A 26,086-nucleotide genomic window follows, 5' to 3' on the forward strand; every position below is an offset into this window, starting at 1 on the left:
ATATCTATATATATTTTTCACAAACGAGTGCAATCATTCTATGTCTGTCCCTCTCCTTCTGACTCGGTGCTTGAAATGACAGTCTCCAGAAAATAGCTACAACTCCACACCTATGTGTACTGTCAGTGTTCATCTACCACTATCTCAAAGTCACCTTCATTCCTCTGACTTTACCCCTTGGCAAACTCTTTAAAAATTTAATTATTACAGTTTGGGTCATATGTTAAAAATGCATTAATGCTTATGATTTTGATGTACAGTTACCTTACCTCTACCTCAGCAAAGTGCTCAAGTAAGAATCACTTCACTTTTTTTTATTAGTGAGACACCATGAGGCACAGTTGTAGACTTACAAATTTTTGTGCTTGGGTTTCGATTATGCAATGATCAAATACCCATCCCTCCACCAGTGCCCATTTCCCACCACCACGGATCCCAGTATCCCTCCCACCCCCATCCCCCCCATCCCACCCTGCCTCTGTGGCAGGGCATACCCTTTTGTTCTCGCTCTCCTTTTGGGTGTTGTGGTTTGCAAAAGAGGCATTGAGTGGCAATCATGTTTGGTCTATAGTCTACTTTCACTTTTTAAACAGAATATCTAGCAAATACAAATACTTTCAAGTCCCTCTATAGCTCTCTGTCCAAATTTATGCTCACATCATATCAGGTAAATATCTTGTTTGGTAACTGAGGAACTGACTTTTTTTCTTCAAATGTTAAATTACAAATTACCTGTTAGTGCTCAGGGCTTACTCCTGGCTCTGCTCAGGGTTCAGAGAACTATATGGGGTGTGGAGATCAGACCTGGGTTGGACATGTACAAGGCAAGTGCCCAACCTGCTGCACTATACTTTCTATTCTCCACACTTTGATTATTTTTAAAGAGAGCAATAAAGATTTATAACTACTACTAATAAAAGCTGATATTTAAAGGGTACGTATTGGGTATAATGTAAATGTCTGACACATGATGATTTAATTCTCACAGTAACTTTAACGACAAATATACTACTCTTATCAACCCCATTTTAGAGATGAAAAAACAGAGGCACCGCCATCTTAAGTGGCTTTCCCAAAATTTACAACCAGTGAGTAATGAGTTCAGATTTGAATACAGGCAATGTGGTTCCAGAATTTATATTTCTAACTACTCTTTTATATTGCAACTCTCTGTTTGGTCTCCAGTGCAAATCATAAAGCAAATAACCCCAATCATTAAAACATGGATATCTGAACACAAGGGATAGCTCAGAGTTATATGCAAGACTGATAGCAAGTACCACACCACATACCACGTTCCATCTCAATGACATTTATATTGGTGATTCCAGTGTTACAGCTAAGTGTGTAATTTCTAGCACACCAAAACCATGTGTGCAACCCCAGTCAGCACTACACCAACATATCACTGAAGTAAATCAGTGAGTGATACTCTCTCTCTCAGGGAGCCCGCGAATGAGGAGGGGGACAGGGAGGGCAAAGGTAGTTTCAGGCACAATCCAGAGGTACTTTTACTTTGTTCACTTAAAGTCCGTAGATTTCCAGGGAGGTGCTGAGTAACTGTGCTTCTGAAAAGGAGGCAATATGCCAAAAAAGTTTGGAAACTTTTGAAATAGACTCTTAGCTAAACAGTTATTTGACCATTGTTTGGTTTGTTTGTTTTGTTTGGGGGCCAGCAGTGTTTTGGGCTTACTCTCCTGGCTTTGTGCTCAAGTGTCACTCCTATGGAAGCTCAGGGACCATATATGGTTCCCGGAATTCAACCCGAGTCAGCCACACACAAAGAAAGCACCTTACCTCCTTGTCACTTCTCCAGCCACCCAGTTACTTGATCTTGAGATTAGGAACCTCAATGGTGGTAACCATTTTTCTTGCTATTTTAAATTAATCTGTACAATTACATTATCAGAAGTGGAGTTAAGTGTCCCTAAGATATTTATTTTATATTGTTTCCATAATGGTCAATTATAATAGTCAATAATGTCCCTGTTTTAGAGGTGAAGGTTCTAAACGTAAGTGTTAGTCTTACCAAAGAATGAGTGTGGAATTTTAGCAGAGTGCTTGGCATATAGCCAGAGACCCAGTCTTCATTCCTTGAAAACTAGACTCTGGAGAGATGAGTCAAGAGGCTGAATGCATGTTTGGCCGATGGAACACCTGAGTTTAACACCCCCCCCCCCCCCCGCTCCCCCGCCCCGTCCCACGCACCTCTGGGAGCAAGCTCTGGGCACAAATCTGAGAATAGCCTCTGAGTATTACCAGGCGCAGCCCTCAAACCAAACCCCAAACAAAATAAAAACAAAAATGAAATCCTCAAAACCCAAGAAACAGATGAAAATTTCTGTTAAATTAAAATTAATTAAATTAAATTAAAGGCCCTCCCGTTGATCGTCGATTTGCTCGAGCGGGCCCAGTAACGTCTCCATTGGAGACTTTGTTGTTACTGTGTCTGGCATATCGAATACTCTCGGTAGCTTGCCGGGCTCTCCGAGAGGGGCGGAGGAATCGAACTCGGGTCGGCCATGTTGGCCGCTTGTAAGGCGAACGCCCTACCCGCTGTGCTATCGCTCCAGTTTTTGGCTAAGATCAAGTGTAGTGAAAATTTCTGTTATCATAACAAAATAATGCAGGAGCTGGAGAGGGTACAGTGGGTAGGACACTTGCCTTGCACGCAACTGACCTGGGTTTGATCCCCAGAATTCCATACGGTTCCTTGAGCACTGCCAGGAATAATTCCTGAATACAGAGCCAGGAGCAACCCCTGAACATCGCCTGGTGTGGCCCCAAAACAAACAAATAAGACATAACAAAATAACCCAAGAGTTCTGACACTTCTATTGAAAGTCATCAAAGGCTAAGAAAATTTTGAAAACTTTAAAATGTGAATCTGAAAAAACTTCAAACCGTTCCCAATTTTGCCACTTTGCGATTATATCAAAAAACATTTAAGATTACAATGATGTTAAATAAACAGTCTGGAGGTCTACCTGGAGTCTCCAAGTGAAATGACTGGTGGATGATTTCAAATACTGTTTGTTTACCCATAGCCACAAATGATCTTAATCAAAGCAAAACGATTTTTTTAATGTTGATTTTTAAAACAGAAGTGTACACAAGTCTGTGATTTATGAATCTGCTAATGCTCCTTTTTTACTCTAGACATCAGAGAGATGCAGTCTTTGGCTGCCATAAATATAACAAGTGTGCAGACTTGTTAAAAAAAAAGTTATAGGAGCTGTTATTAAAGCTCCACTTCCATTAAGAGTTACAAATGTCTTCCTTCCTTCCTTCCTTCCTTCCAGATCTTAAAGAATGCGTTCTAGAAGCAGTGTCAGGGAGAAGAGCTCGGCTCACGAGGCATTTCCCAGACGAATTAAAGAGCACAGTTCCCAAAGATGTGAAGACAGAAAGCAGACACAGCCCAACAAAGACCCCCAGCGGGAGCCAGACGCAATCCTTCCTAGTCCCAAGCCACACGGTGGTAACGGTCACCAACAAGAAGATCTTTCAAGAGACGACTTATTGTTTCTTCTCAGCATTCTGGAAGGAGAACTGCAGGTTGGCTGAGTTGGAATTCTCTCCTGCAGACTTCAAGGGAAAGGCTGCTCGTGAATGTGGTGTGTGTGTGTGTGTGTGTGTGTGTGTGTGTGTGTGTGTGTGTAGGGGGGCCAGAGAAATGGACACCTGTGGTTCATACTTGTCTGTACATGAAAACAAAGTATAAGTACACATATAAAGAATTCTCGTCTGCCAACTCAAAGAGCAATTAATCACAACTAAGAAGGCTGTCATTATGACATGAGACTGGCATGCACATTGTGAAAGGTCACACCCTCTACCCTTACTGTTCATGAGCTTCAGTGCATAGCATGTATGGCTCACAATAGTACCAGATGATTTCTGGGTTGGCTTAAATAGTACGGGGGCTTTTGCACGCATCATGCCAATGAGTTTTTAGACTTGTCCTGGCACCAATAACTGTTAAAAAATCAAAAGCCATTGCTACCTATATGGGAGAACTGTATTTCTTACTCCTGAAAATGCAAATGTCAGTCCATTGAGAGGTACATATTATCTACATGTCAAACACAATGAAAAATACAGTTATCCAAGTTGTATAGTGAATGCTTTTTTTAGATTTTATTGTGTAATTAAAGTGTAAAAAGGAGGAATAATGATTTTGTCACATTTATGAAAATTGTTATAATCAGATATTATTTGTTTATATTTGAAAGGGAAGGGGAAAAAACAGTTAAATATCACTAAAAGGCACTTTAAGGGCTGGAGCGATAGCACAGCGGGTAGGGTGCACGTGGCCAACCTGGGGATCGATTCCCAGAGAGATTAAAATGGAGATTAAAATGGCTAATCCCATATGGTCCCCTGAGAACCGCCAGGAGTAATTCCTGAATGCAGAGCCATGACAGCCCCTGTATATCGCCGGGTATGACCCAAATAGAAAAAAAGAAAAAAAAAAGATGTACTTGCAAGATTGTTGGTAGATAGTCACCTTTCTGAAATGATTTTCATTCTTCCAGGCTCGAGATGAAATCATAACCATTCTAAAGGCTGAAAAAGTGGACTTGGCTTCCTTGGAAGCTCAATATGGGTTTGTCACTCCAAAGAAGGTGCTGGAGGCTCTCCAGAGAGATGCTATTCAAGCAAAATCTGCCCAATGGAAAGAGGACGTCTATGAAAAACCAATGAATGAGGTATGTATCCCATCAATGCATGCACGTGGGAGGAGAAAGGGAATGACTCCTTCGTAGTCAAGGAATCGTTCGGGATGGGAGATGTGTGCTGAAAGTAGATAATGGACCAAACATGATAAGCTCACAGTATCTGCGCTATCTCAAGGCGATTCAATAAAATTAAAAAAAAAAAAAAGAAAGGAAGAAAAAAACTACTTAATCAGGCAAGCTCTGGACCTGGTAGATGAGCACAGCATATACAGATTTTCTTTATTCTTCACAGTTTTACGCTTGAAGTCATTTAATATTTACTGAAAGCAGAAAAATATTACACATCCTCTGAAAAAGAAAAGAAGGCCAATCAAATCATGAACAGGATGTTCCTTACTAGTTTACCTTTTTTTCCAGTAGGCTTAACCAGTGCTCAGGGGTTATTCCAGGCTCTGTGCTCAGGGGTCACTGCTGATGGTGCCTGGGGGACTGTTTGTGATGCTGGAGATTAAAATGGCTACATGTAAGGCCTTAACCAGTGTACTATCTCTCTGCTTCTTGGTTTATATCTTGACTTTAGACCAAGACCTACCGAATGCATGATAAACCCTTCTCCTCCTCCTCCCCTTAACCACAAACCTGCACTACTTTGGGGGGACTTGAAGATTATTCAGACTATTCAGGCTATAATAAAAAACAGATAAAGTTCAACCACAGAGGTTAATTTCTTTGAAAACACTAAAGTATTATGTCATAGAAATTTTGAGCATGAATGGAAATGATCTGAAGCACTATCCAAGAGTTTTACAAAGCATATATTTTAGATGAGTACATACCCTCTTTTTCCTTCCAAATTTTAATGACAGCAAAGACCTTTCCCCACCAAATGCCAAAGAATGAATATGGCAAAGATGAGCAGTCCAACATGGACACCACTATCCCGAGATGTGGCACAGATTGCTTCTTTATTTGCAGACTTTTTCTGAAACTTTTTGGCATCCCTATTTTATTCTTCTATTTTCCTTTGAGGCCTCAATGGAAAATTTCATAATTTTTCATTTTTATTAAAAGGAAACAACTCGGAGCCTGAGTTAAGGCTGGAGAGAATGAAAGCAAATTTTGGACAAATCTCCCCCACATAAGTTCTGGCAACCTACCTCAGAATCGACCTCTATTATCCTTACTATTCTCATCTTGGGTGTCTCATGAGGAGACTACTGTCTTGCCAAACTGTGACAGAGTTTGGTTATATGGATCTGTTTCTCAGAGGGGTGAGGATGAGACCACCCAAAGTCTGTTGACTTGTGTTTTAATCCAAATTTTAAACAAGAGAAACTGAAGCTGCACTCAAGTCAATAGTGTTAAAACCATATCCTGGCTCCCCTCACGGTGACTGAAAAAGCACTCACTAGACACAACTTCCCAGCCCACATAGGCACAAAAGCAAATTAATAATCACTGCGACTATACTAACAAAATGCCATAAATGGTACAACTGCTTGGCACATTAGTATGAAACGGAACAGAGTGATCCCAGACTTATGCTGAAATCAGTCGGAACAAGTTTTAGTTACAAAATAGTTCTATGACACTTGTTAAAAATTGGAAATACTCCGACTCTCTGCCAAAGCTGGCAATCCAAACTCTGCAAAATGCACCCTGAAAGTACTCAAAATAGGGGTGCTCCTTTACAAATCCATCCTTCTTTGGTGGCTCTTCTCAATTTTCTCAGCTATATGATTTGTCCACTTTCTTTCAACTTTTATTCCCCCCTTATAGATTTTACTTTTCACGGCACGATTCTGTCCAATTCTGTGAGTGCCATTAACTCTATCTATCTAATGAACCAGTGACCTACACTCTTCTGGCCAGGAAGGAACATGTGAAAGGAGAATAAAGAGTGCAGGAGAAATTTGATTAAGATTCCCTAGATAAGGCTGGAGAAAAGAGAGGACAATATTCCCATGAAGAACATTTGTGGCAGCAACAGAGATCAGAATAAAGATCTGAAGACTAAAAGTTTATTTTTCTTCTGTTTTGTTCTATTCTTCCTCCTTTTATTTAGCTCATAATGTTCTTTTTGAAAAATGTAAAACATTCCCACAATGTCTCGGACAAACTAGAGTGAATTTATCTACTTTAAGGAGAACAACTTAGAAAAGCAAACTCTTCTGACTTACATCAGATAGTAGAAAAACTGACTTCAGATAAAAATAAAACTGGTGGAGGCCTGTGAGCTAGAACAAAGGATGGGGCTGGGGTTGGGGACTGGTATAGTGGGTTTGTTGAGAGGAAAGCTGAGTCTACTACAGCTTCAATCACCTATTCCTGACTAACCCAGTTCATCTTAGTAAAGAGGTAGTCTTAATTCTCATATATTTCTAATATAGTTTTATTATTCAAAATAGGATATCAAGGAAAATAGAATACCTTGGACCTTGAATTTATAAAGGTACTATAAAAAACAAGGAAGTTTTCTCTTGATGTTGATGATGATGATGATGATGATGATATATGTGTGTGTGTGTGTGTGTGTGTGTGTGTGTGTGTGTGTGTGTGTGTATAAACACCTCCCAAGCAATCCTCAGAGTGATCCAGGGTCACTGCTGCTGATACTCAAACAAAAGGGTCAGAGAGTTCAATGCTGTGGTCTGCGATGCAACAGTGCTGTGGGTCACAAGGGCCACATTCAAAGGTGTTTGGTGGGTCAGATGGTGCCAGGGATAGAACTCTGGGTCTTGTGCATGCAAGTCATGTACCCCTGAACCTCAAGCTATTTCTCTGGTCCAGTGTTATTCTTCAAGTTCATAATTTCTGCAACTGTATACTTTAAGTTTTAAACATTATTTGGTAATTTCTACTGTATAAAAATCTTATGGTTCCTGTCTTCAGAGCACCCAATGTCTGAATGAAGGATAAAATATGATCACAGGAGCATACAATTACTCTTCTTTTCACTTCCATGATTAAAAATCACAAAGCCCCAGGCGTCTTATGGTGAAGTATCAGGAAAGTCAGATCCACAGGATGAGCAGGATTAGTCAGGTAGAACATCACCATTCCAGTTCCAGCAACATGGTGGGCTGCATGTCATGAAATCACATCACTAAAAGTACTTGAAACATTAGAGAAAATAGTGAGCACACTCTTAAGTGCACAGGCAGATGGAACTCTTAACTGCATGGAGAAATGGAAGCAATTCACATGGAGAAATCCTGAAGCCAGAAACTTAAAGGGAAAGTTCCAGAGCTTTTGGCTGCATATGTTTTAAAACTTTTCTGCTATCCACAAGTGTCCAGTATTGGGAATGAGAAGACATATTCATTTTGCAATAAAATCTCTGGTCTGCCACCTTTGACAAAATGGTACAGCAGTCAGTAAAACATTTCTGGACTCATTTCCTATACCAAGATGGCTAGCAATAACTTAACTATGGAAATAAGTGTGGAACCACATAAACTTCCCTCTACTGGAAAGGTTCACAGGCTCTCCAAAACTACCTAGCAAGGAAAGTAGGATGAGGTTGTTGGTTTTTTTTTTTTTTAAGGCAGTCTTGTGAGATTACAAGTGAAAAATGCATTACTAATACAAATTTTACAAAATACTATGTACTGGGAATCCTGAATGGAGTTTCAGGACACTAAAGGCTTCAGGAAAAAGTTTTATGAAGTACAGGCACAGGCTCAGCAGGATTCACATCCAAAGTATTGAGCACCAAATGAGGGCTCATTTCTCTTTTTATACCCTAAGCAAACATGCGGAGGTGAGAACAAAGTTAACGGTACTCTAGTACTTCACAGGTAGAAAGACACCTGCTCCTACGGGTGGCCATGATCTCTTTGGGGATCGTGATCTCTTCACTCACTCCTGGGCTCAGCTGAGGTTTCTCACCCAGGGTGGCAAGCTTAGCATTTCTTAGAGACAACAGGAAATGGAGGAAACTGTCTCTAGATGTGGCTAGGTCGACATGAGTCTCTGCAGTTCAGCCAATGTCCCTGCAGCTTCCTGCCACAATCAGACAAAGCTAACACACTGCTGGGGCTGAGGTATGGCCTAGGAAGATACTGTGAGATGAAGAACCCTAAAAATTAAGCCATATGGAAAACACTCCTCCTCCTGTTTTGCATATGTTGCATGCATGTGCTTTTTTCAAATGCAGGATTGACCATGTCTTTGATGAGAGAGGGGGCTTCAAATATTAAGAGAGAGAGAGAGGACCATAATGGGCTAAAGTCTGGAAGAAGACAAAAAGGGCTGGAGGGGCTGGAGGCTGGCTGACCCAAGTTCAATCCCCAGTACCACATTACTTGAGCCCTCCAAGAGTGATCCCCAAGCAAAGAGGCAGGAGTAAGTCCCGAAGATTGCTGGGTACGGGTCTAAAAAGGGATGGGGGAAAAACTGTGTGTGTGTGTGTGTGTGTGTGTGTGTGTGTGTGTGTGTGTAGAGGGGGTTAAGAATGCAGAAGAAGGGCTGGAGCGATAGTACAGCAGGTAGGGCATTTGCCTTGTACGCAGTGACCCGGGTTCAATCCCTAGCATCCCATATGGTTCCCCTAAGCACCAGCAGGAGTAATTACTGAGTGAAAAGCCAGGAGTAACCCCTGAGCATTGCTGGGTGTGACCCAAAAAGGAAAAAAAATGCAGAAGAAACATGAGAACTGGCCATACCATTATGGTCCAACTGCCAGGTGTGATCTTGGAGTGCAGAGCCAGAGTAGGCTCTGAGTACTACCAGATATTGCACCTCCTGCCCCCACCCCCAACCTCCAAAACACCACTGGGATGGGACCAAAGAGACAGTACAGTAGGTAAGGCATTTGCCTTGCATACAGTGAAACTGGGATTGATCCCTGGCAGGATGTCAGGAGTGATCCCTGAATGCAGAGCCAGTTGTCATCCCTGATCAGTGCCAGATATGGTCTCAAATGCAAACAAACAAACAAACAAACAAAAAAGCATGAGCTTCAAACATGTGCCTTGAGGGCAGAGGGAAGATGCTGCTGAAGCATAAGAGCCCTATGAGAGATCAGCTAAACCGGCAAATCACCCAGTATGTTACCCTGTCTAGGGGTGGAAAGATAGACTGGAAGCCAGTGACTTGTGGCTTAGTAGATGACCAAAAGGAGAGAAGACTATCACTGTTCAGAGTGACAATGAAGACACACAAGAACTTTCAGAGGGTCTACAACTGCTCTACAGTGTAAAGAAATCATGCCTCTTCCCCCTCCGACTCCCCCCTCCTCAACATCCGCCCTGAATCTAAGATACCAAAGCAATGAGATGATGGAAGTCTATTTTAGGACTCCAGTATTATAATCAAACATACACAGGGTTCAGAAAAGTGAAGGAAGAACAGGCATTTTGTGAATATCGTTTCTATTATTTGGGTCCGCTAAAATGGATAATTTCTCTGTCTTCTGTATTAGTTTAATCTCTATCCATATATTCATGGTAATACAAAAAACAAAAACAAAAAAGAGGTCAATCTTCTAAGAGCCGATGGTAAAGAAGAAAGAGAAAGAAAATAACAGTGCAAAGATTCAACTCAAAAAATGAGGGTGGTTTGTGATTCAGAAGGTAATAAAACAAAGGTAATTATTTTTTTTTTCTAAACACACGTTAAGTAACTGAAAGCAAAAAAATGGAAAGAGCCTTGATTCTTTATGCACTTGGATCAGAGAAGAACCTCCAGGGATCTAACCTAAGGAACACATTGTGCTTTGTCCTGGGTACGGATTTCAGTTGTGTCTGGAAATAGGGTCAGGACACAGGACATTAAGGACTGGATTAATGAGCAGAAGTGATTGCACAGCTAACATGAAAAAGACATCTTTCAAAATTTTTCTGTCCTTAACACCCTCTGAAACACTCAAGAAATTTCATCTTTTCTAGCTTGATCCATTTTGCAAGTAAAATAGATTAAAAAAAAAAAGAAAAGAGTGGTTCATATAGTCCCTAAACACTACATGATACCCTCCCCCTACTCCCCCTAAACTGTCCCTAATGGTGTCATGTGCAGGTATATTATCTTCCTGGTCAGGGTGGAGGCATCAAAACTTCAAATTATCTCGTATTCCTCAAGGAACCCATCACAGTGCTAAGTATATGCAGCACAGCAGTTAACCCATAGCTGTAGCCTTGAAAGAACTGTGGTATTAGAACTGATTGTAGAAATCAAATCCAAGCACTTAATTTATGAAGGAAATGCCTGAAGGATAAAATACTGAAGTGGCTGACCAAGCTCAGGCACATAGGGAGTGGAAAATACAGCTAGTTCCGGAAGCACCAGGGCCCTCGTTTGGTTGATCAGAAATGAGAAGACAGTGAATTGAGAATGACTTGCATATTTTCCAGAAGGCATTCTTTATGATTATAGAGAAATAAAAGTGCTCCAAAATTTCAATTATCTGCTGAAATAACTACAATTAGTGACTCTTTGGGAACTTTCCCTTTGCAAGGTAACAACTAAACTTTTCCCATCACTGTTCAAGTTTTAGAATCATTGCTGCTGAGTTGGGGAGATAGAGCACAGGCCTGGAAAGAGACAGGGCCCAAGTTCAATTCCTGGTAACACAGGCTGCCCCGCCTTCTCCTGCCACCTCTCCATCATCCGGGTGGCCTTGGACCCCTGACAGTCACTGAAGACGCTCTCCCTACACCAAAAAATTGTTTTAAATTAAATTTTACTGCTGCTGACAAGCATGAGTTTCTCTGTGGTTGCACCAAAAAGCGAACAGTAAATTCAAGATATTTTTCAAGGGTATTGGAATATGATAAACGGAAAGCTTAGGAAATTAGGCATGCTACTGATAAAACAAAACAAGAACGATCAGAAAAAGCTACAAAGAACAGGGTAAGTTTGGTGTAGAAAAGGAGAAAGATTTCTAGTTCTCAGAACTGAGTGAAGCACCGTAGAATGTTTGACAGACTTCCCGAGTCCATTATGGCTGCAAGTTTGGTGAGAAAGAAGGGCAGTTCTGGGGGCTGGAGGGTTAGTATAGTAGAAAGACCATTTGCAGGTTCAATCCCACTAACCCAAAAGGTCCCCCAAGCCCGAACAGGAATGATCCCTGAGCACAGAGTCAGAGCCAGCAGGAAACCTGAGCACTGCCAAACATGCCCTCCGCCCCCCCCCCCCCCCACACACACACACACAACAAAGCAAAACAAAACAAAAAAGACAGGAAGGTCTCAATAGGAATAGGGCTGAATGTCAAAAGGTTAGAGGGTGAAAGACAATTTTAGCTCTGAAGAGGAAAGTAGCATAAACCTACAAATGGAAGACCAGGTTGTCACTGCAGAGAGTAGGATGGAAGAGATGAGGCTGAAGTAGCAGAGACCATTAGTCACAGAACTAATAAAGGGAAAGGAGCTTTTCCAACTTCCTGACCCAGAGACCCATCAAGCAAACAACTAAGGGTGAAAAAGAACAATGAAAATCAATAGTGGATTAAATAAGATTTGAGTTTTCTCTCTCTGGGCCCATGCCCATATAGTTACAAAAAGTGATCAAGTATAAAAATCTTTTTTTTTTTTCATTCAAGCCTCCTTTAGTTTTTCATTTCTAATTCGTTACATATCTGTAATGATTACTGTAATCCTGTAATGATTACTAAACTGTAATAATTACTAACCTATTAATTTGGACAGAATGTGTGAAAAATTAAATGTCTTTCTAAGTCAACTGCCAATTTATTTATTTAAATATTTGGTTTGGGGCCACACCCAGTAGTGCTCAAGGACTCTTAGCTCTACACTGAAAGATCACCACTTGGCAGAGTTCAGGAGCTGCTATGGGGTGCTAGGAATTGAAACGGTGAAATAAAGCAAAGGACCTACCACTGTACTATCTCTCTGGTCCCAATTAGCAATTTTTAAAATTAATATTTATTCTGCCACTACGTCATTCTCAAATTCAAAAAGTGGCTGATTTGAATTTCTCTGACTATTTTGGAGGACTTGAAATCCAGGAAATTAACTTACAATTTCCCCCTCAGAAAATGATCATGAGTTAACAGCTACTACCAACAAGCAATGCAAAAGCACAGGGGCTGTTCAACTGTGTTGCTTTGTTGAAGCACTCTTCATTTCCACCAAAGCACTGACTGCATTTATTGAAACAGGCAATATTATAAAGTGATATTATAAAGTTTTTTTCAAAAGCGTGTTAAATCACTTTTACAAACCACACTAGAAAACTCGACAATCAGCCTAAATATTTAGAGAAGTGAGAATTAGTTGGGTTTCAGATGTGGGGCTATCTTTGTTATGCTCATTTTATGAAATGGCTTGGCCATTTTATGCCTTAGATTCTTTGTCAAGTAAATCTTATTAGAAGCGCGCCATTTATATATATATATATATATATATGTATACATATATACACATATATACATACATATATATATACACACACTGTTATTTTATAACAGAAACATAAAAAGGAAATGGAAATCAGGAAGGATTGACACTTATATTTGGTCACAGTCACACTACATACCCAATCAGAATTGATTATTGATTAAACACACACACACACACACACACACACACACACACATACACACACACACACCTTGATGCATAATATAGCGAAACAGACCGCAGATGCGAGTCAAGAGGCACATACAGGTGAGTAATATATGGAGGGTTGGGAAGGAGAAATATCTAAGATAGCTCAACTCAGGCAGAATCAAACATTTATACAGGGATTCCCTCCCTTACCATCATTCCTATTTTATGGTTTTATGGTTTCTGTGGAGAGAAACTGTCAGCAAAGAGGTATGTGGAAATTGTTTTGATACCTCCACAAGCACCAATTATTCACTCTAGGAAAATTGTAAGGATAGTTAAATATATTACATTAAAAATATTACATTGGTGTTGAAATGCATCAAAAGGTTTTCAATTAGGAAAATAAGTAATAGAGGCTAAATAAGGTCTAAAACCCACTGCTGACTTAGTAAAAAGAAAGAAAGAAAAAACCTACACATGTTTAGCTGAGTAAAAGGTGGCAGCACTATGAGTAATTTTTATTGTGTGAATTTTTACTTAACATAACATAACCACATGTTCTTTTGTAGTTGGACAAAGTCATGGGAAGATATAAGGAATCATACAGACGAATCCTGGACCAGCTTTTAATGGCAGAAAATTCTCACAGACAAACCATACTGGAGTTGGAGGAAGAAAGGAGAAAACACAAAGAATACATGGAGAAGAATGATGCGTTCATAAGTTTACTAGAACAGGAATATGAAAGGTAAGACTGCCTTAGACAATACATTACTTATTCTGCATACTCTTATTAACTCCTCATTATGGAATACAGTGACACAAGGACAAATATAACACAGTCTCTGTTCACCAAAATCTTATAGTGAGGAAAATGAGACTTTTAAGACTATTAGCACAATGCAAAAATAACAAAGTGTGATAGGACCATGGGAATAATCTAGCTGGGTACCCAACTCTTCATGGGAAAGCCTTGTGAAAGGCAACAAACGAGGAAATAAATGGAGATCCAGTCCCTATGCACAAAGGCAAGGAAATTATAGCTAGTGCAGGGACAGAAATAAGCCTTATAGGATGGAGGTAAGAAAGCAGTAGGTACACTAAAGGAACCCAAGCTTTTCCGGTGGTTGCAACACTAGGTGTGAATGAAGAATGAGAAAAGCAAAGACTAGCTACAAGTAGTTGGACTTTATATTGTTGACAAGAAGGAACAAGTGACAAATGGAAAGAAGCAAGAAGGGGAATCTCTCTGTTTCTGTGTCTCTGTCTCTGTCTGTCTGTCTGTCTGTCTGTCTGTCTCTCTCTCTCTCTCTCTCTCAATTTTTTGGCAACAACTAGCAGTGCTCAGGACTTACTGACTCTGTCTGCACTTACTGATCACTCCTGTCAGGGATCTCAGACTACAGAGGATGCTGGGAATTGAACCCATGTGCGCCACTGAAACACCCGATATCCTCTAATATCACCCCAGTTCCCAAGTATGCTTTATTGAAGAATCATGATGCAGGCCAGAGAGATAGTACAGGGGTGAGGGTGCATGTCTTGCATGCAGACAATGCCAGTTTGATCCCCAGCACCACGGGGTCTTCCAAGCGTTGCTGTCACAGCTCTGGAAGATGCGAGCAGCCCTACAACCTTTTGGTCCATCACAATGAACCACAAAGAGTCGCTGGGGAGTGCCTTCTAGAGCCCTTGAGACTGCCTCTAGATTACCACCTCGAGTGGTGTCTAGACACCCTCAATCCACCAAAAAAAAATCAGTAAGACAACAAAGAAGACATCAGATGCTTTAAATTCAATGATTTCAATGTCTGTAGGATGAGAAAGCTTGGAATGGAAATAAGAAAAAAAATATTGTTGTATGGTCAATATTATCCAGTTGAGATGGTATAGCTGAACTGCTTATAAAGTGAGTGAGGAAAACAAGAATCTTTTATTATGCCCTTCTGATTACTTGCCAAGGAACAAAATAATAAGAATGGGGACAGCATTTTGTTGTAGCAGGATTTGGGTATGAAAGAATGATTTAAAAGGAGGCGATTCTGTTTCAGACATATTGATATAAGATATTTCCTTGTATTTTCCAAGATCCAGTGGAAAGAAAGCTATATCTGAAGACAATACCTAGTTGGAAAAATAGGTCTGTAAAACAGTAGGCAGGGAATATGAGTTGCAGTTAGTATAAACTGAAGCTATAGGTGTTGGTATGGTGATGAGAGAGAAGTTTGAGATAAAATTTAAAAAAAATTAATGTGTGGCAGTTTTTTAGAGTTAAAGGCAGAATGGTAGAGAGCTGAAAGAAACAGAAGAGAAAGGAAAAAAAGAAACCAAACAAGAAGAGAACTTCAGGCAATATAGAGCAGTCAAGTAGCACCAAATAATTCAGAAAAGGACGAGAAAATGTCCCAGTATTTGGCAACCAAAAAGACAGTGGGGAATGTCCTTTCAAAAAAAAAAAACAGTGTTGGGAAAAGCCAAATCATAGCACTTTAAAGATTAAATAAGAAATGAGAACACAGAAGCTCAAAATGTAAACTTACAATATGAGAAATTTGGCTGAAGAAAAGGAAAGATCAATTAGTAAATATTTTATAACTATATGCATAGTAGCTTATTTGTTTCTACTTTAATCATCCTCTGTTATAAACAAAAATATGCATATCCATATTAATGAAAGAACAATTAGCTTTCTATATCAATACTGCAAAAAATAGAAAATAACCAATTATGGCAATGTTCAAGAATACTGAATCTTCATACCAATTCTGTTATTCCATTCCTACTCTTTTCACAGAATTAATGATGCTATATTCCAACAAATTCCAAAAAATTTATTTGTGATTTTCCTTTTTCTAAAATACTAGTAGTTTCAACTGCTTTATGTAATTGCTTACAATTTGCATCTTATCTAGATCACCAACAGGGCATTTCTTTTCAGTGCACCTCATGCTATACTCTGGGCCAGGAGGCCAAAAAATCCATGTTCCTCACATCCAGTTTTTTTACTCTACACTCATAATGATGTTTTCTACTCACTACAGAGATGAGGATTTAGTTACTCTGCCCCTCATGGACTTGAAAATATCTTCCAAGGCAAATTAAAGGGACACAAGAAGTCTGGCACCCAAGGAAAGTTTGACTCAGCTATTGCAGTATAAGATTTGTTATTCAATGAGTCAATGTTATATAAAATACTATTTTGAAAACCAATGGTTTGGCACCCATAGCCACAGTTTGGCCTTCATACTTTCTTGGCACTCCTTTGTGGAACAGACACTTCCTATCATCTCTCATTACTGAACCATGGTGAGTGCTCCATACCACAGAACAGAGGAGTGGACTATCCCTGATCAAGAAATGTACCACATAAACAATGATGCAAGATGACACAGATTTAAGGTGATAATATATCGGTCTGATGGTGGCACAGTTTAATAGTCACTGCTATACTCCTGCTTCTTCTGAAGGAAGTCTGAGAATTATCCACAAGTAACAATGCAATGTCAAGAGGCAAAAGAGAGTTAAGTACAATGAAATGTACATTGAGAACAAGAGATCAACTGGGATAAGGGCATAGATTTGAGGAAAAGAAAAACAGTGTAATGAATGCAAATTATAAACCATGGAATCGCTACATTAAGAACGGTATTTCTGCATATATCCAAGAGGGTTAAGAGAAAGAACTTGAATAAAAGTATTTTTCAATTATTAAGGACAGAAAACATTTTTATCCTGCAGAATAATGAAAGAGAACAACCCTTACCAAAAAATAGGGAAAAGTGATGAATACTCCCATTCCCTATTCAATAATTCTAGGGATCCGAGAATAGTCACCCTTTTCTCTTTGCCAAAGAACAGCTTCCAGATGGAGCACTTTGAGTATGAGAATGTTAATCCTATTTATTCTCAACATGGTACAGATCATTCTTCTGCTCTGTCTGTACAACATCATGATTCCCTTATCTTGGCATTATTGGGACATGGGTCCTCCTGAGTCCTCTCCCTTAGGTAAAAGATTTGCAGGCATCATAAGGCATAGCTGACTTTGGGCATCAAAGGAATTAATAAACACCATTAATCTAAGTAGGAAGTGGAGGAAACAAATAACTTTAGGGCAATATACACAGAAGAGGTGCTTACACAGGATGGAAATACTATTCATGTCATTCTCAGACAACACACACACCATTTATTGAGTCCTTCCAACTTTATTGAATACTTCTTCTCAAGCACAAAACTACTCCCCCCTCATAAAACCAAAGCTAGTTTGTAATAAGGAATTTACTTCCTTCATCATAGTTCTGTAAACCACCCTCCAATCAGTGATTCCAAAAGTACAAAGAAAGAAAATATTACAAGCTCCATAAAAGGAGTTTGGGTAAGGATAACTTTGAAGTATTATCTTACTGAAACTTTAAAAGTCACTGCACATTTAGCACTGCACTTACAAATGTTAGATAATATTTACTTAACAAAAAATTAACAAAAATTTTTATTTTATGTGAGTGAGGTAATTAATGGCCTCTTAGAGGGTATAATAATGGATTTCTAATTAAGGCTCAATTTCCATGTTTTCTTCAGAGAATTCATTTTTCATGTGGAAAAACCTAAAGGCGAGTGATGTCACAGACTGAATGTACGCCAAAACGTTTGCCAAGTGATGTCGCTGTCAAAATCAGTAAACAACTGGCTTTCCCATCTATGGGAGTAGGGATTAGGAGCCCCTACTCCAAAGCATGTCAATTCAAGGCTTACCTCACTGTAATCTGTGTGGTTTGGTCTATCTATAATGTAATATTATATCTAGTGTTCATGACAGATTTCTGTTCACTGACCAAGTCCAATGCATGGATATGTGTGTCACTGATGACCTGAGTTACGTACTTGGCAAAACTACAAATGCAATCCATGTGAAGTTTTTATACAAAAGCACTGCCAGTAATTTTTGGCGTTTCTCAACAACTTCACAGAAAAGCCAAAGCAAAAATCACTTTTCGTCAGTGTGATTCTGCAAAACTTTCCCATAAATGAAACGTGAATTTTGTCTTTACTGAAAAAAAAAAGGCTTATATCATAGCTGTTCTTTCTTTTTCTATTTCAATATGGAAAAGGGCTATGAAAAAAAAAACCTTTTCCCTAAGCTATAATTTCCTTTTTTAGAAAACAATCAATACCAAACATACATAGTACTACATTTTTGGCCTTGAAGTAACCTCTAAAGTGAAAAACAAAAAATGTTATGTCAACTGTGCAAAAATATAGCTAAGCCCTGGGATTCTAGAAAACATTAAATACCTTTTCATAGTATCTTGGCCAGTATATTAGCACTGATATTTCCATTTTATAAAGAAAAAGGTTAAATGGTAATTTCTCAAAAGCCACACTTTGAGAAGGAAGCCCCAGGAAAAATTAATTTCTTTTATTTTCTGACAAGTAAGACTAAATTGATTGCTTTCTCAGAAGAGGAATCTTTGAGTGAAGGTACTAGGACACTCTAAGAATTATTGCCATGGCATACTTTGTGCTAAGTCCTTTGCTGTTCAGGTTGTTTGTAAACAATAAGATACATCCACCTTGGCTTTTTGGATAAAGCACCATTATGAAGAAAGATTTCCATGATCAACTTTTCTGCTGTGATAGGCCAAATTATTCAAATTGATATCAAAGTGACTAAAAGTCACCATTTTTTACCCTCCTTGCAAATATTTAGAGTACTTACTTCCAAAGGATTTTTTGAAACATGGTAAGTCTTTCTGGAGGCTGTGAATACTCTCTTAAAAAACAAACAAACAAACAACAATAACAAATATATATATATATATATATATACATATATATCGTAGCACTGTCCTTCTGTTGTTCATTGATTTGCTTGAGCGGGCACCAGTAACTTTTCCACTGTGAGATTTGTTGTTACTGTTTTTGGCATATTGAATATCTCACAGGGAGCTTGCCAGGCTTTGCCGTGCAGGCGGGATACTCTTGGTAGCTTGCTGGGCTCTCCGAGAGAGGCGTTGGAATCGAACCCAGGGTCGGCCTCGTGCAAGGCAAATGCTCTACCCGCTGTGCTATCGCTCCAGCCCATATATATATAGTGGGTAGGTTGCAAGTAAAGATACACTAATTTATATGTATGTATACATATGTATGTATACATCACTGTCATTGTCACTGTCACTGTCCTCCCATTGTTCATCGATTTGCTCGAGCAGGACCAGTAACATCACCATTGTGACACTTGTTACTGTGTTTGGCATATCGAATACGTCACGGGTAGCTTGCCAGGCTTTGCCGTGTGGGCAAGATACTCTTGGTACCTTGCCGGGCTGGAGCGATAGCACAGCGGGTAGGCGTTTGCCAACCCAGCTGACCCAGGTTCGATTCCACCACCCCTCTCGGAGAGCCCGGCAAGCTACCGAGAGTATGTATACATATGTATACTAATTTATATATATGCATACATATATATATACACACACACATATATATATACATATATATAAATTAGTGTGTCTTGCAGCCTATCCACTATACTAAGTTGCTCTGGACTCTTAGATGCTTCTTTATGTTCCTTAAGCATTTTGAGATAATGATGGGTAAGAGAGAAGGTAGGATGTTATGGTTATGAATAGTATAATAATATAAAATGCTCATGAAAATAGACCACTCTGGAGAAATCAATAAACATATTAAACTAGAGTACTTTACTACAGAATTCAATACCTTGTGACTATTACCATTAGGATTTTTAGTTTCTTTGGTCTTAATCTCAGCTTTTAAGCATATCCCATAAAGCAAAACATAATGGGTATAATGCCATAAAATAAACTGAATCTACTTTCTGAAAACCATATTTGGAAAGCCAGGAGTTTTAAATTTCATGCACACTAAACGATTGTTGAATACATTGTACTCAAATGCAATCATTTCCTTTCAGTTTTCTGGCAAGGAGTTAAATGTATTACACATTCGAGAGACTATGTCTTGTGAGTAGGGAAATGGATTGTGGGTCCATTTGACCTTTGTCATGGGTATTCAGTTTTATTTTCTCAGAACAAAATGAAGACCTCCATCTAAAACATGTTTAGTGTCATCATTTTACACAGGGTAACAAGGTGATCAGTTCAATGGTCATACATGCCAGACGTAACACAGAATCTGGGCAAGGATGCAGAGACACTAACTCACAAGCAGACCCCAAACCACTCAAGACTATACACTATCACTTCACTTTCAGCAGACATCACTAAATCATTCTCCTACATCATGATTCAGACACAGTGCTGGCACTACTTGATTACTTCTTCCTAGAAAGCTAGACTTTTACAAATAATTGTGGGCATTTAATATATAATCAGGTAATTTGTTACTCACGAGATAATAATACAAATATTTTAAAGTAGCCTAGACTTGTCCCTCAAGCCTGTATTCCCCCTGAACACATACTTGGCTTGATCGTCTCTGTGTCGCTTTGCCTCTGGGGAAGCCCATGTTTTCACTTAAACACCTATTTCCTCTCTTCTCTCCCTTTATATCTAAGTAAATTTTACTCAATAAAAACTATTCAGTTTCACTAAAAATAAACAAATAAATAAATGTAATCTATAAGAAAACTTAACAATCCAGGGACTTGGAAATGGGAAACATTAATGTGAAAATCTTATCTGCAGTGAGTACACCATTATGGACAAATTTCATTTCTCCGATCTTACATATAAAACAAATGGGATATATGACTTATCTCTTACAGATATAAAAATAATGAATATGTGATGCATGATCATAACCCAAACTATTGAAACAGGTCAGTTAGAATGATAGTACCACTTCAAATCTGAGTTTCTATTTTCATTCTTAACACATCTAGCATGGGTGAGGTCCTGAGTTCAAACCCAAGCAAACAATGTTTCACTCTGCCAAATTACCTCTGAGTGTGGCCCTGATGTCCTTTAAGTACCACTAAGACCTGAGCATGTAAGCTGTGAGGCTCACACTACAGAAAAGATAATGCAGTAACAGTGGTCTCCAGGGACCCTAAGCACAATTAATATCAGCCCCTAAAAATCAAGACGTTAGCTTCTTGATATCATGGTTGATATTATTCTTCCTTATAATTACTACTAGGTTCTCAAGCTTTTTTTTCTTGGCAAAATTGAAGGTCCACAAAAAAAAAAAATTAAGGCACATGGAGTCAGAGCAATAGTACAGTGGGTAGGGCATTGCCTTGCACAAGGCCAACCTGGGTTGGGTACTTGGAACCCCATATGGTCCACTGAGCACCACCAGGAGTAATCCCTGCAGGAGTAAGTCCTGAGCACTGATGTCAGGCATGGCCAGAGAGAGAGAAAGAGAGAGACAGAGAGAGAGACAGAGACAGAGACAGAGACGCAGAGAGAGACAGAGACAGAGAGATTTAAGACACAAATAGAGTATAGTTGAAAAGACAAGTACTCACAAAATAACTTGCAGATGATTCAGACAGGAATTCGCTATTTATTCTGTGATACTGACACCATTATTACATCACCATGGAAGGTCAGGCAAAAGGGGTATTATAGACTGTAACTATTCAGCGTCCCAGCATAGTCCTAGAAGAATGCGAGACATACAGTGAACACTTGATTAATCCATCTACTAACTGGTGCTAAGCTACTACTTAACAACCCTATTAAATGGGAAGCCAAAGAGAGAATGTGCAAAGGCAATCTCAAGTTTCACTTCCCTCTGGACTATAAAATAAAAAGAGGAAGAAGAGAACCTCAAGGAGAACTTGTTTGCCATACGAATGGAAATCAAGATGAATATGAGAATTAAACTATATCCTGAAATTACAACTTACAGATAAACTTTGCTGGCAAACGTACTCTTCCCTTAGTTGAGAAAGAAGATAAAGCTAGACAGCATTGGCCAGCTATGATGACACATAAGACACACAGAAATAATAAGCAAATAACAAGAAAATGACTGCAGGGAAAGGCCTTTTGTAGATTCAAGTTAATACACAGACTTGAGTTAGAACACGAGTATGAACCACTGTCTTCTCATATGGTCACACTAGCTATCTGACTTCATCTCTGGAAGTCTCAGTTTCACCATCTGCTTTAAAAAAGCAACACAGATCTCAGGTAGGCAGGTAGGATGTGGGTCAGTTGTAGAGTGCATGTCATGCATGTGTGCGGTTCTGGTACCATCTGCACTCAAAATATATACATATACATCACTGCAATCATAAAGTCAGACATGGCAAAGAAAGTGCTCACATGTGCCTTGGCTCACAGGAAACACTCAGAAAGCATTTGCCTCTTTCTTAAAATTTGCCATTATTCCCCCCAAAGCAGTTTATTTAAATACTTTGTGTCCCATCAGTGGACATCTTGATGGCCAGAATTAGATTCTTTGTTAGGTGCTAAAATGTGCTGATACAGAAGGGCTTTCAACAGGCAAAACATTCAGTATGGCAGTAACAGATATAAACAGGTTAAATGTTGCAGGTGCTATGACAACAGAGAATACAGAGTAACAAATGAAGGATCACCACTAGGACTGGTTTTATCTTGTTTTCTTCAGAAGAAGGATTTTATTCACTGTTCTAATGATCTAACACACTAAAACTAAGCCTGGCACCAAAGTGATCAACAAACATGTTTTTAAACCATGGAAACCAATGTCCCCCTTTTAGAAACCATCATACTTAGAAATGCAAAAATGTTAAGTGATAGTTTTATTAGGAACACAGCTCACCACACATACAAAGTTAACATCTCCCACCCCCTGTGATGGTTTTGAACTGCACTAAGTGTCCACTGCTCCTGTGGCCTTCCCAATGACCCACACACTGGCCCCCACATTTATCTTCTGGCCTACATTGACTGTGAAAAAATCAAATATTCTTACATAAGAAAGATTACTTCTGATCTGTTTTTATAGTTCTTACCATAGGGCCAAGGTCACGAAGAAGTTCAATAAATATTTGTTGATTGAGCGACTAAAATGTAGGAAAAATTGCTATATTCGAATCTCTTATTTTCCATTCATGTTTAATAACAAATTAATTTCTGGAATAGTTTTCGCCACTTAGCTCATTTTGGGAGAATGGGATATTACAGGCCAATTTTGTTCGAGTTAGCCAAATAACCTTGAGAGCTTTGGGGCTGTCCTCAGGGAGAGCAGATATTAATACAGGTTGGGTTCTTTTCAAGGCACAGGAGTAAAGAATGACTCCAAAAGAAGATTCTAAAGCTTAAAAAATAAGAAACATTACTACCCTCGCCCCCCTCCCAAAAAAAGATAGAAAACAAAGCAAAACAAAAATCCTCTCTCATTCATACTTTGAAAAGATTTCTTCATGACCAAAACATTATGAACATGCTCCTAAATCATCAACTACTTTCGACACCATAATTTTAAAACACACAAAGACTATTGTGTCAAACTAAATTTGTAATTTAGTTACAAATTTCCTCCTATGGGCATTTAGATTCCTCCCACTTTTTCATCTTTTACAAAGACTGTTATGATGAATAGCCTCCTACTTCAATAAATTTTTTATGCCTTCATGATTGTTCTTTTTAAATTCTTAGACATGGAACTGCTTAGTCAAAACTAATGAACCCTGGGTGCGGGAAGTAGTTAAACTAGAGACTATATACAATATATGTATAACCTTATTTGATGACTGGCAGCTCCCTGCCCTCCCACCCAAATCTTACGAACCTTAAGATTTTAAAGCCTCTAGCTAAATTTTGTTTTATACACACATATAACACTGGGCTGGAGCGATAGCACAGCAGTAGGGTGTTTGCCTTGCACACAGCCAGCCTGGTCGAGCCGGGTTCGATTCTTCTGCCCCTCTCCGAGAGCCTGGCAAGCTACCGAAAGTATCTTGCCCACACCGCAAAACCTGGCAAGCTACCGTGACGTATTCAATATGCCAAACACAGTAACAAGAAGTCTCAAAAAAAATGGAGACGTTACTGGGCCCACTTGAGCAAATAACACTGGGAACAATGAAGGAAGGTTCCCAACTCTTTCTTCATAGCTTTGCTTGGGATTAATTTTGCATTCAAACATGACAAATTAACATGATGTTTTGGAAAATGTGTAAACTGAGTGGTGGTAATGTGAATTAGATTTTCCCTGCTAATTTAAATTTAAATTTTAGACATGTATTATTTTTCAAGGGCTGGAACAATAGCACAGTGGGTAGGGTGTTTGCCTTACACACAGCCGACCTGGCCGACCTGGGTTCGATTCCTCCGCCCCTCTTGGAGAGCCCGGCAAGCTACCAAGATTATCTCACCCGCATTGCAAAGCCTGGCAAGCTACCTGTGATGCATTTGATATGCCAAGCACAGTAACAACAAGTCTCACATTGGAGACGTTACTGGGCCTGCTCGGGCAAATCGATGAACAATGGGAGGACCAAGCTAATTGTAATAATTGCAATTATTTTCAAAGAAATTCTTTAAAAGCATATTGTCAAAATCATATTTAAATGTAACAGTTCTTGAAAAGAATATTTTATTCTCATCAGTATAAATTTAGTCTAGTTTCCTTTCCAGTAATTCAAGTTCTTACGACCTAAATCACTGGTTTTTCTAAAACACTGCTTTTGTTGCTCTTTTTCTGAAGGCCTAAAATTGCCTTCCCCCCTCTAGACAATTTATCAAGTCTTAGCATCCAAATCCAAGACTCTAGCTCTTCCATCCTGCTGCATGAAAAATCTGTCAATAGCTCCCATGTTCCTAACACTGGCCTTATATGGTCCCAACCAGTTTGATTTGTTTAACTCTGGGGAATCCAAGGTCCGTTCTGTCAAATTCCTCCATTAAGAATTCAGCTGATGCCCAGCAAAAAGGCAATTTAGATCTTGCAATGTTTCAGAGAAACACACTAGCCACATTTATAAGACTGAGTGTGTATTTTCACTTCTTAAAAATGTTAATTCATAGTCATCATTTTATATTATGCATCTTCATTCTAGTTAAATGATACTTGCTAATCCCTATACTACCCTATCACTTTTTTTATGCTTTAAGAATAAAAATTTCTAAAAGATATGAATTCAAACAAATGTTCGTTAGTAACATATGCTGGGGTATACACAGGAGAAAAACACAGAATCACACATGGCTGACAGAACATTTAATGTTTAGTGAACATTTTCTTTAAAGTATCAGAGGAATTTCAAAAACTGAACAGTTACTAGTAGTACCAAGAGTGAGGAACAAGTATATGAGCCAATGAAAAAGAAAAAAACTTTGCTCTCTAGGGCACAGCAATCATGGGCTTTATTTCATATAACCTTATATTAAAAAGACTTGTTCACCATTTATACCTCTGCTAATAATCTACTCAAGAACACCCAGGTTGTTCTCTAACCATCCTTTCAAACATGATAGCAATCAACCACAATCTAGTACCCAGATCAAATGAAGGTTTGCTTATTTGTGGAGACACACAGAAATCCCAATGCTTCTCTAAGCAGAGGAATTCAGTGGCATATTCTCAGCCGTACTTTGAGAGCTAAGATTTTAATTAACCGAGAAGAACAAAGTAACAAAAATATTATAAGTGGAAAAAGTAGTCCATTTTAATCTACGTTGAATTGTAGGTGAGGCATACCTTAGTTATAACTAAGCAGAGGAAATGAGATCCAGTTTCACCCTCAAAAGTCTCTAAATGTCAAGAATTAAATTCTCTCCTAGACTGGAAGAGTTAATTTCTAAATGTTGTCTCCCTGACTCCTTCAAAACGGAGTGTATTTCTATCAGACTGATTTATTTTGTTAGGGAAACTCATTCCCACTTTCAGTTCCAGAAAGGCATCTCTGAAATCCTAAGAGATTTGTGGTTTCATAATGAACTTTTCTTGCCCCATGGCTGGGCCACA

At 39.0% G+C, this 26,086-nt stretch overlaps 1 protein-coding gene across 2 annotated transcripts in view; it reads left to right on the top strand.

The window, feature by feature from the left end:
- Positions 1–3,363: 3,363 nt before the first annotated feature.
- Positions 3,364–26,086, top strand: part of FILIP1L (filamin A interacting protein 1 like) — a 119,965-nt gene continuing 97,242 nt past the window's right edge. Inside the window, exons 1-3 of one of the 2 annotated variants that reach the window (XM_056138522.1) lie at positions 3,364–3,558; positions 4,539–4,712; positions 13,765–13,943. In XM_056138522.1, coding sequence (XP_055994497.1) covers positions 4,704–4,712; positions 13,765–13,943 — 188 coding nt within the window. In that variant the 5' untranslated portion in view covers positions 3,364–3,558; positions 4,539–4,703. The remainder of the gene's footprint in view (positions 3,559–4,538; positions 4,713–13,764; positions 13,944–26,086) is intronic. The other variant, XM_056138520.1, reaches the window with a different exon arrangement.

The sequence above is a fragment of the Sorex fumeus genome, unplaced genomic scaffold, assembly GCF_029834395.1.
Source record: "Sorex fumeus unplaced genomic scaffold, SorFum_2.1 ptg000129l, whole genome shotgun sequence".
NCBI classification, from domain to species: domain Eukaryota; kingdom Metazoa; phylum Chordata; class Mammalia; order Eulipotyphla; family Soricidae; genus Sorex; species Sorex fumeus.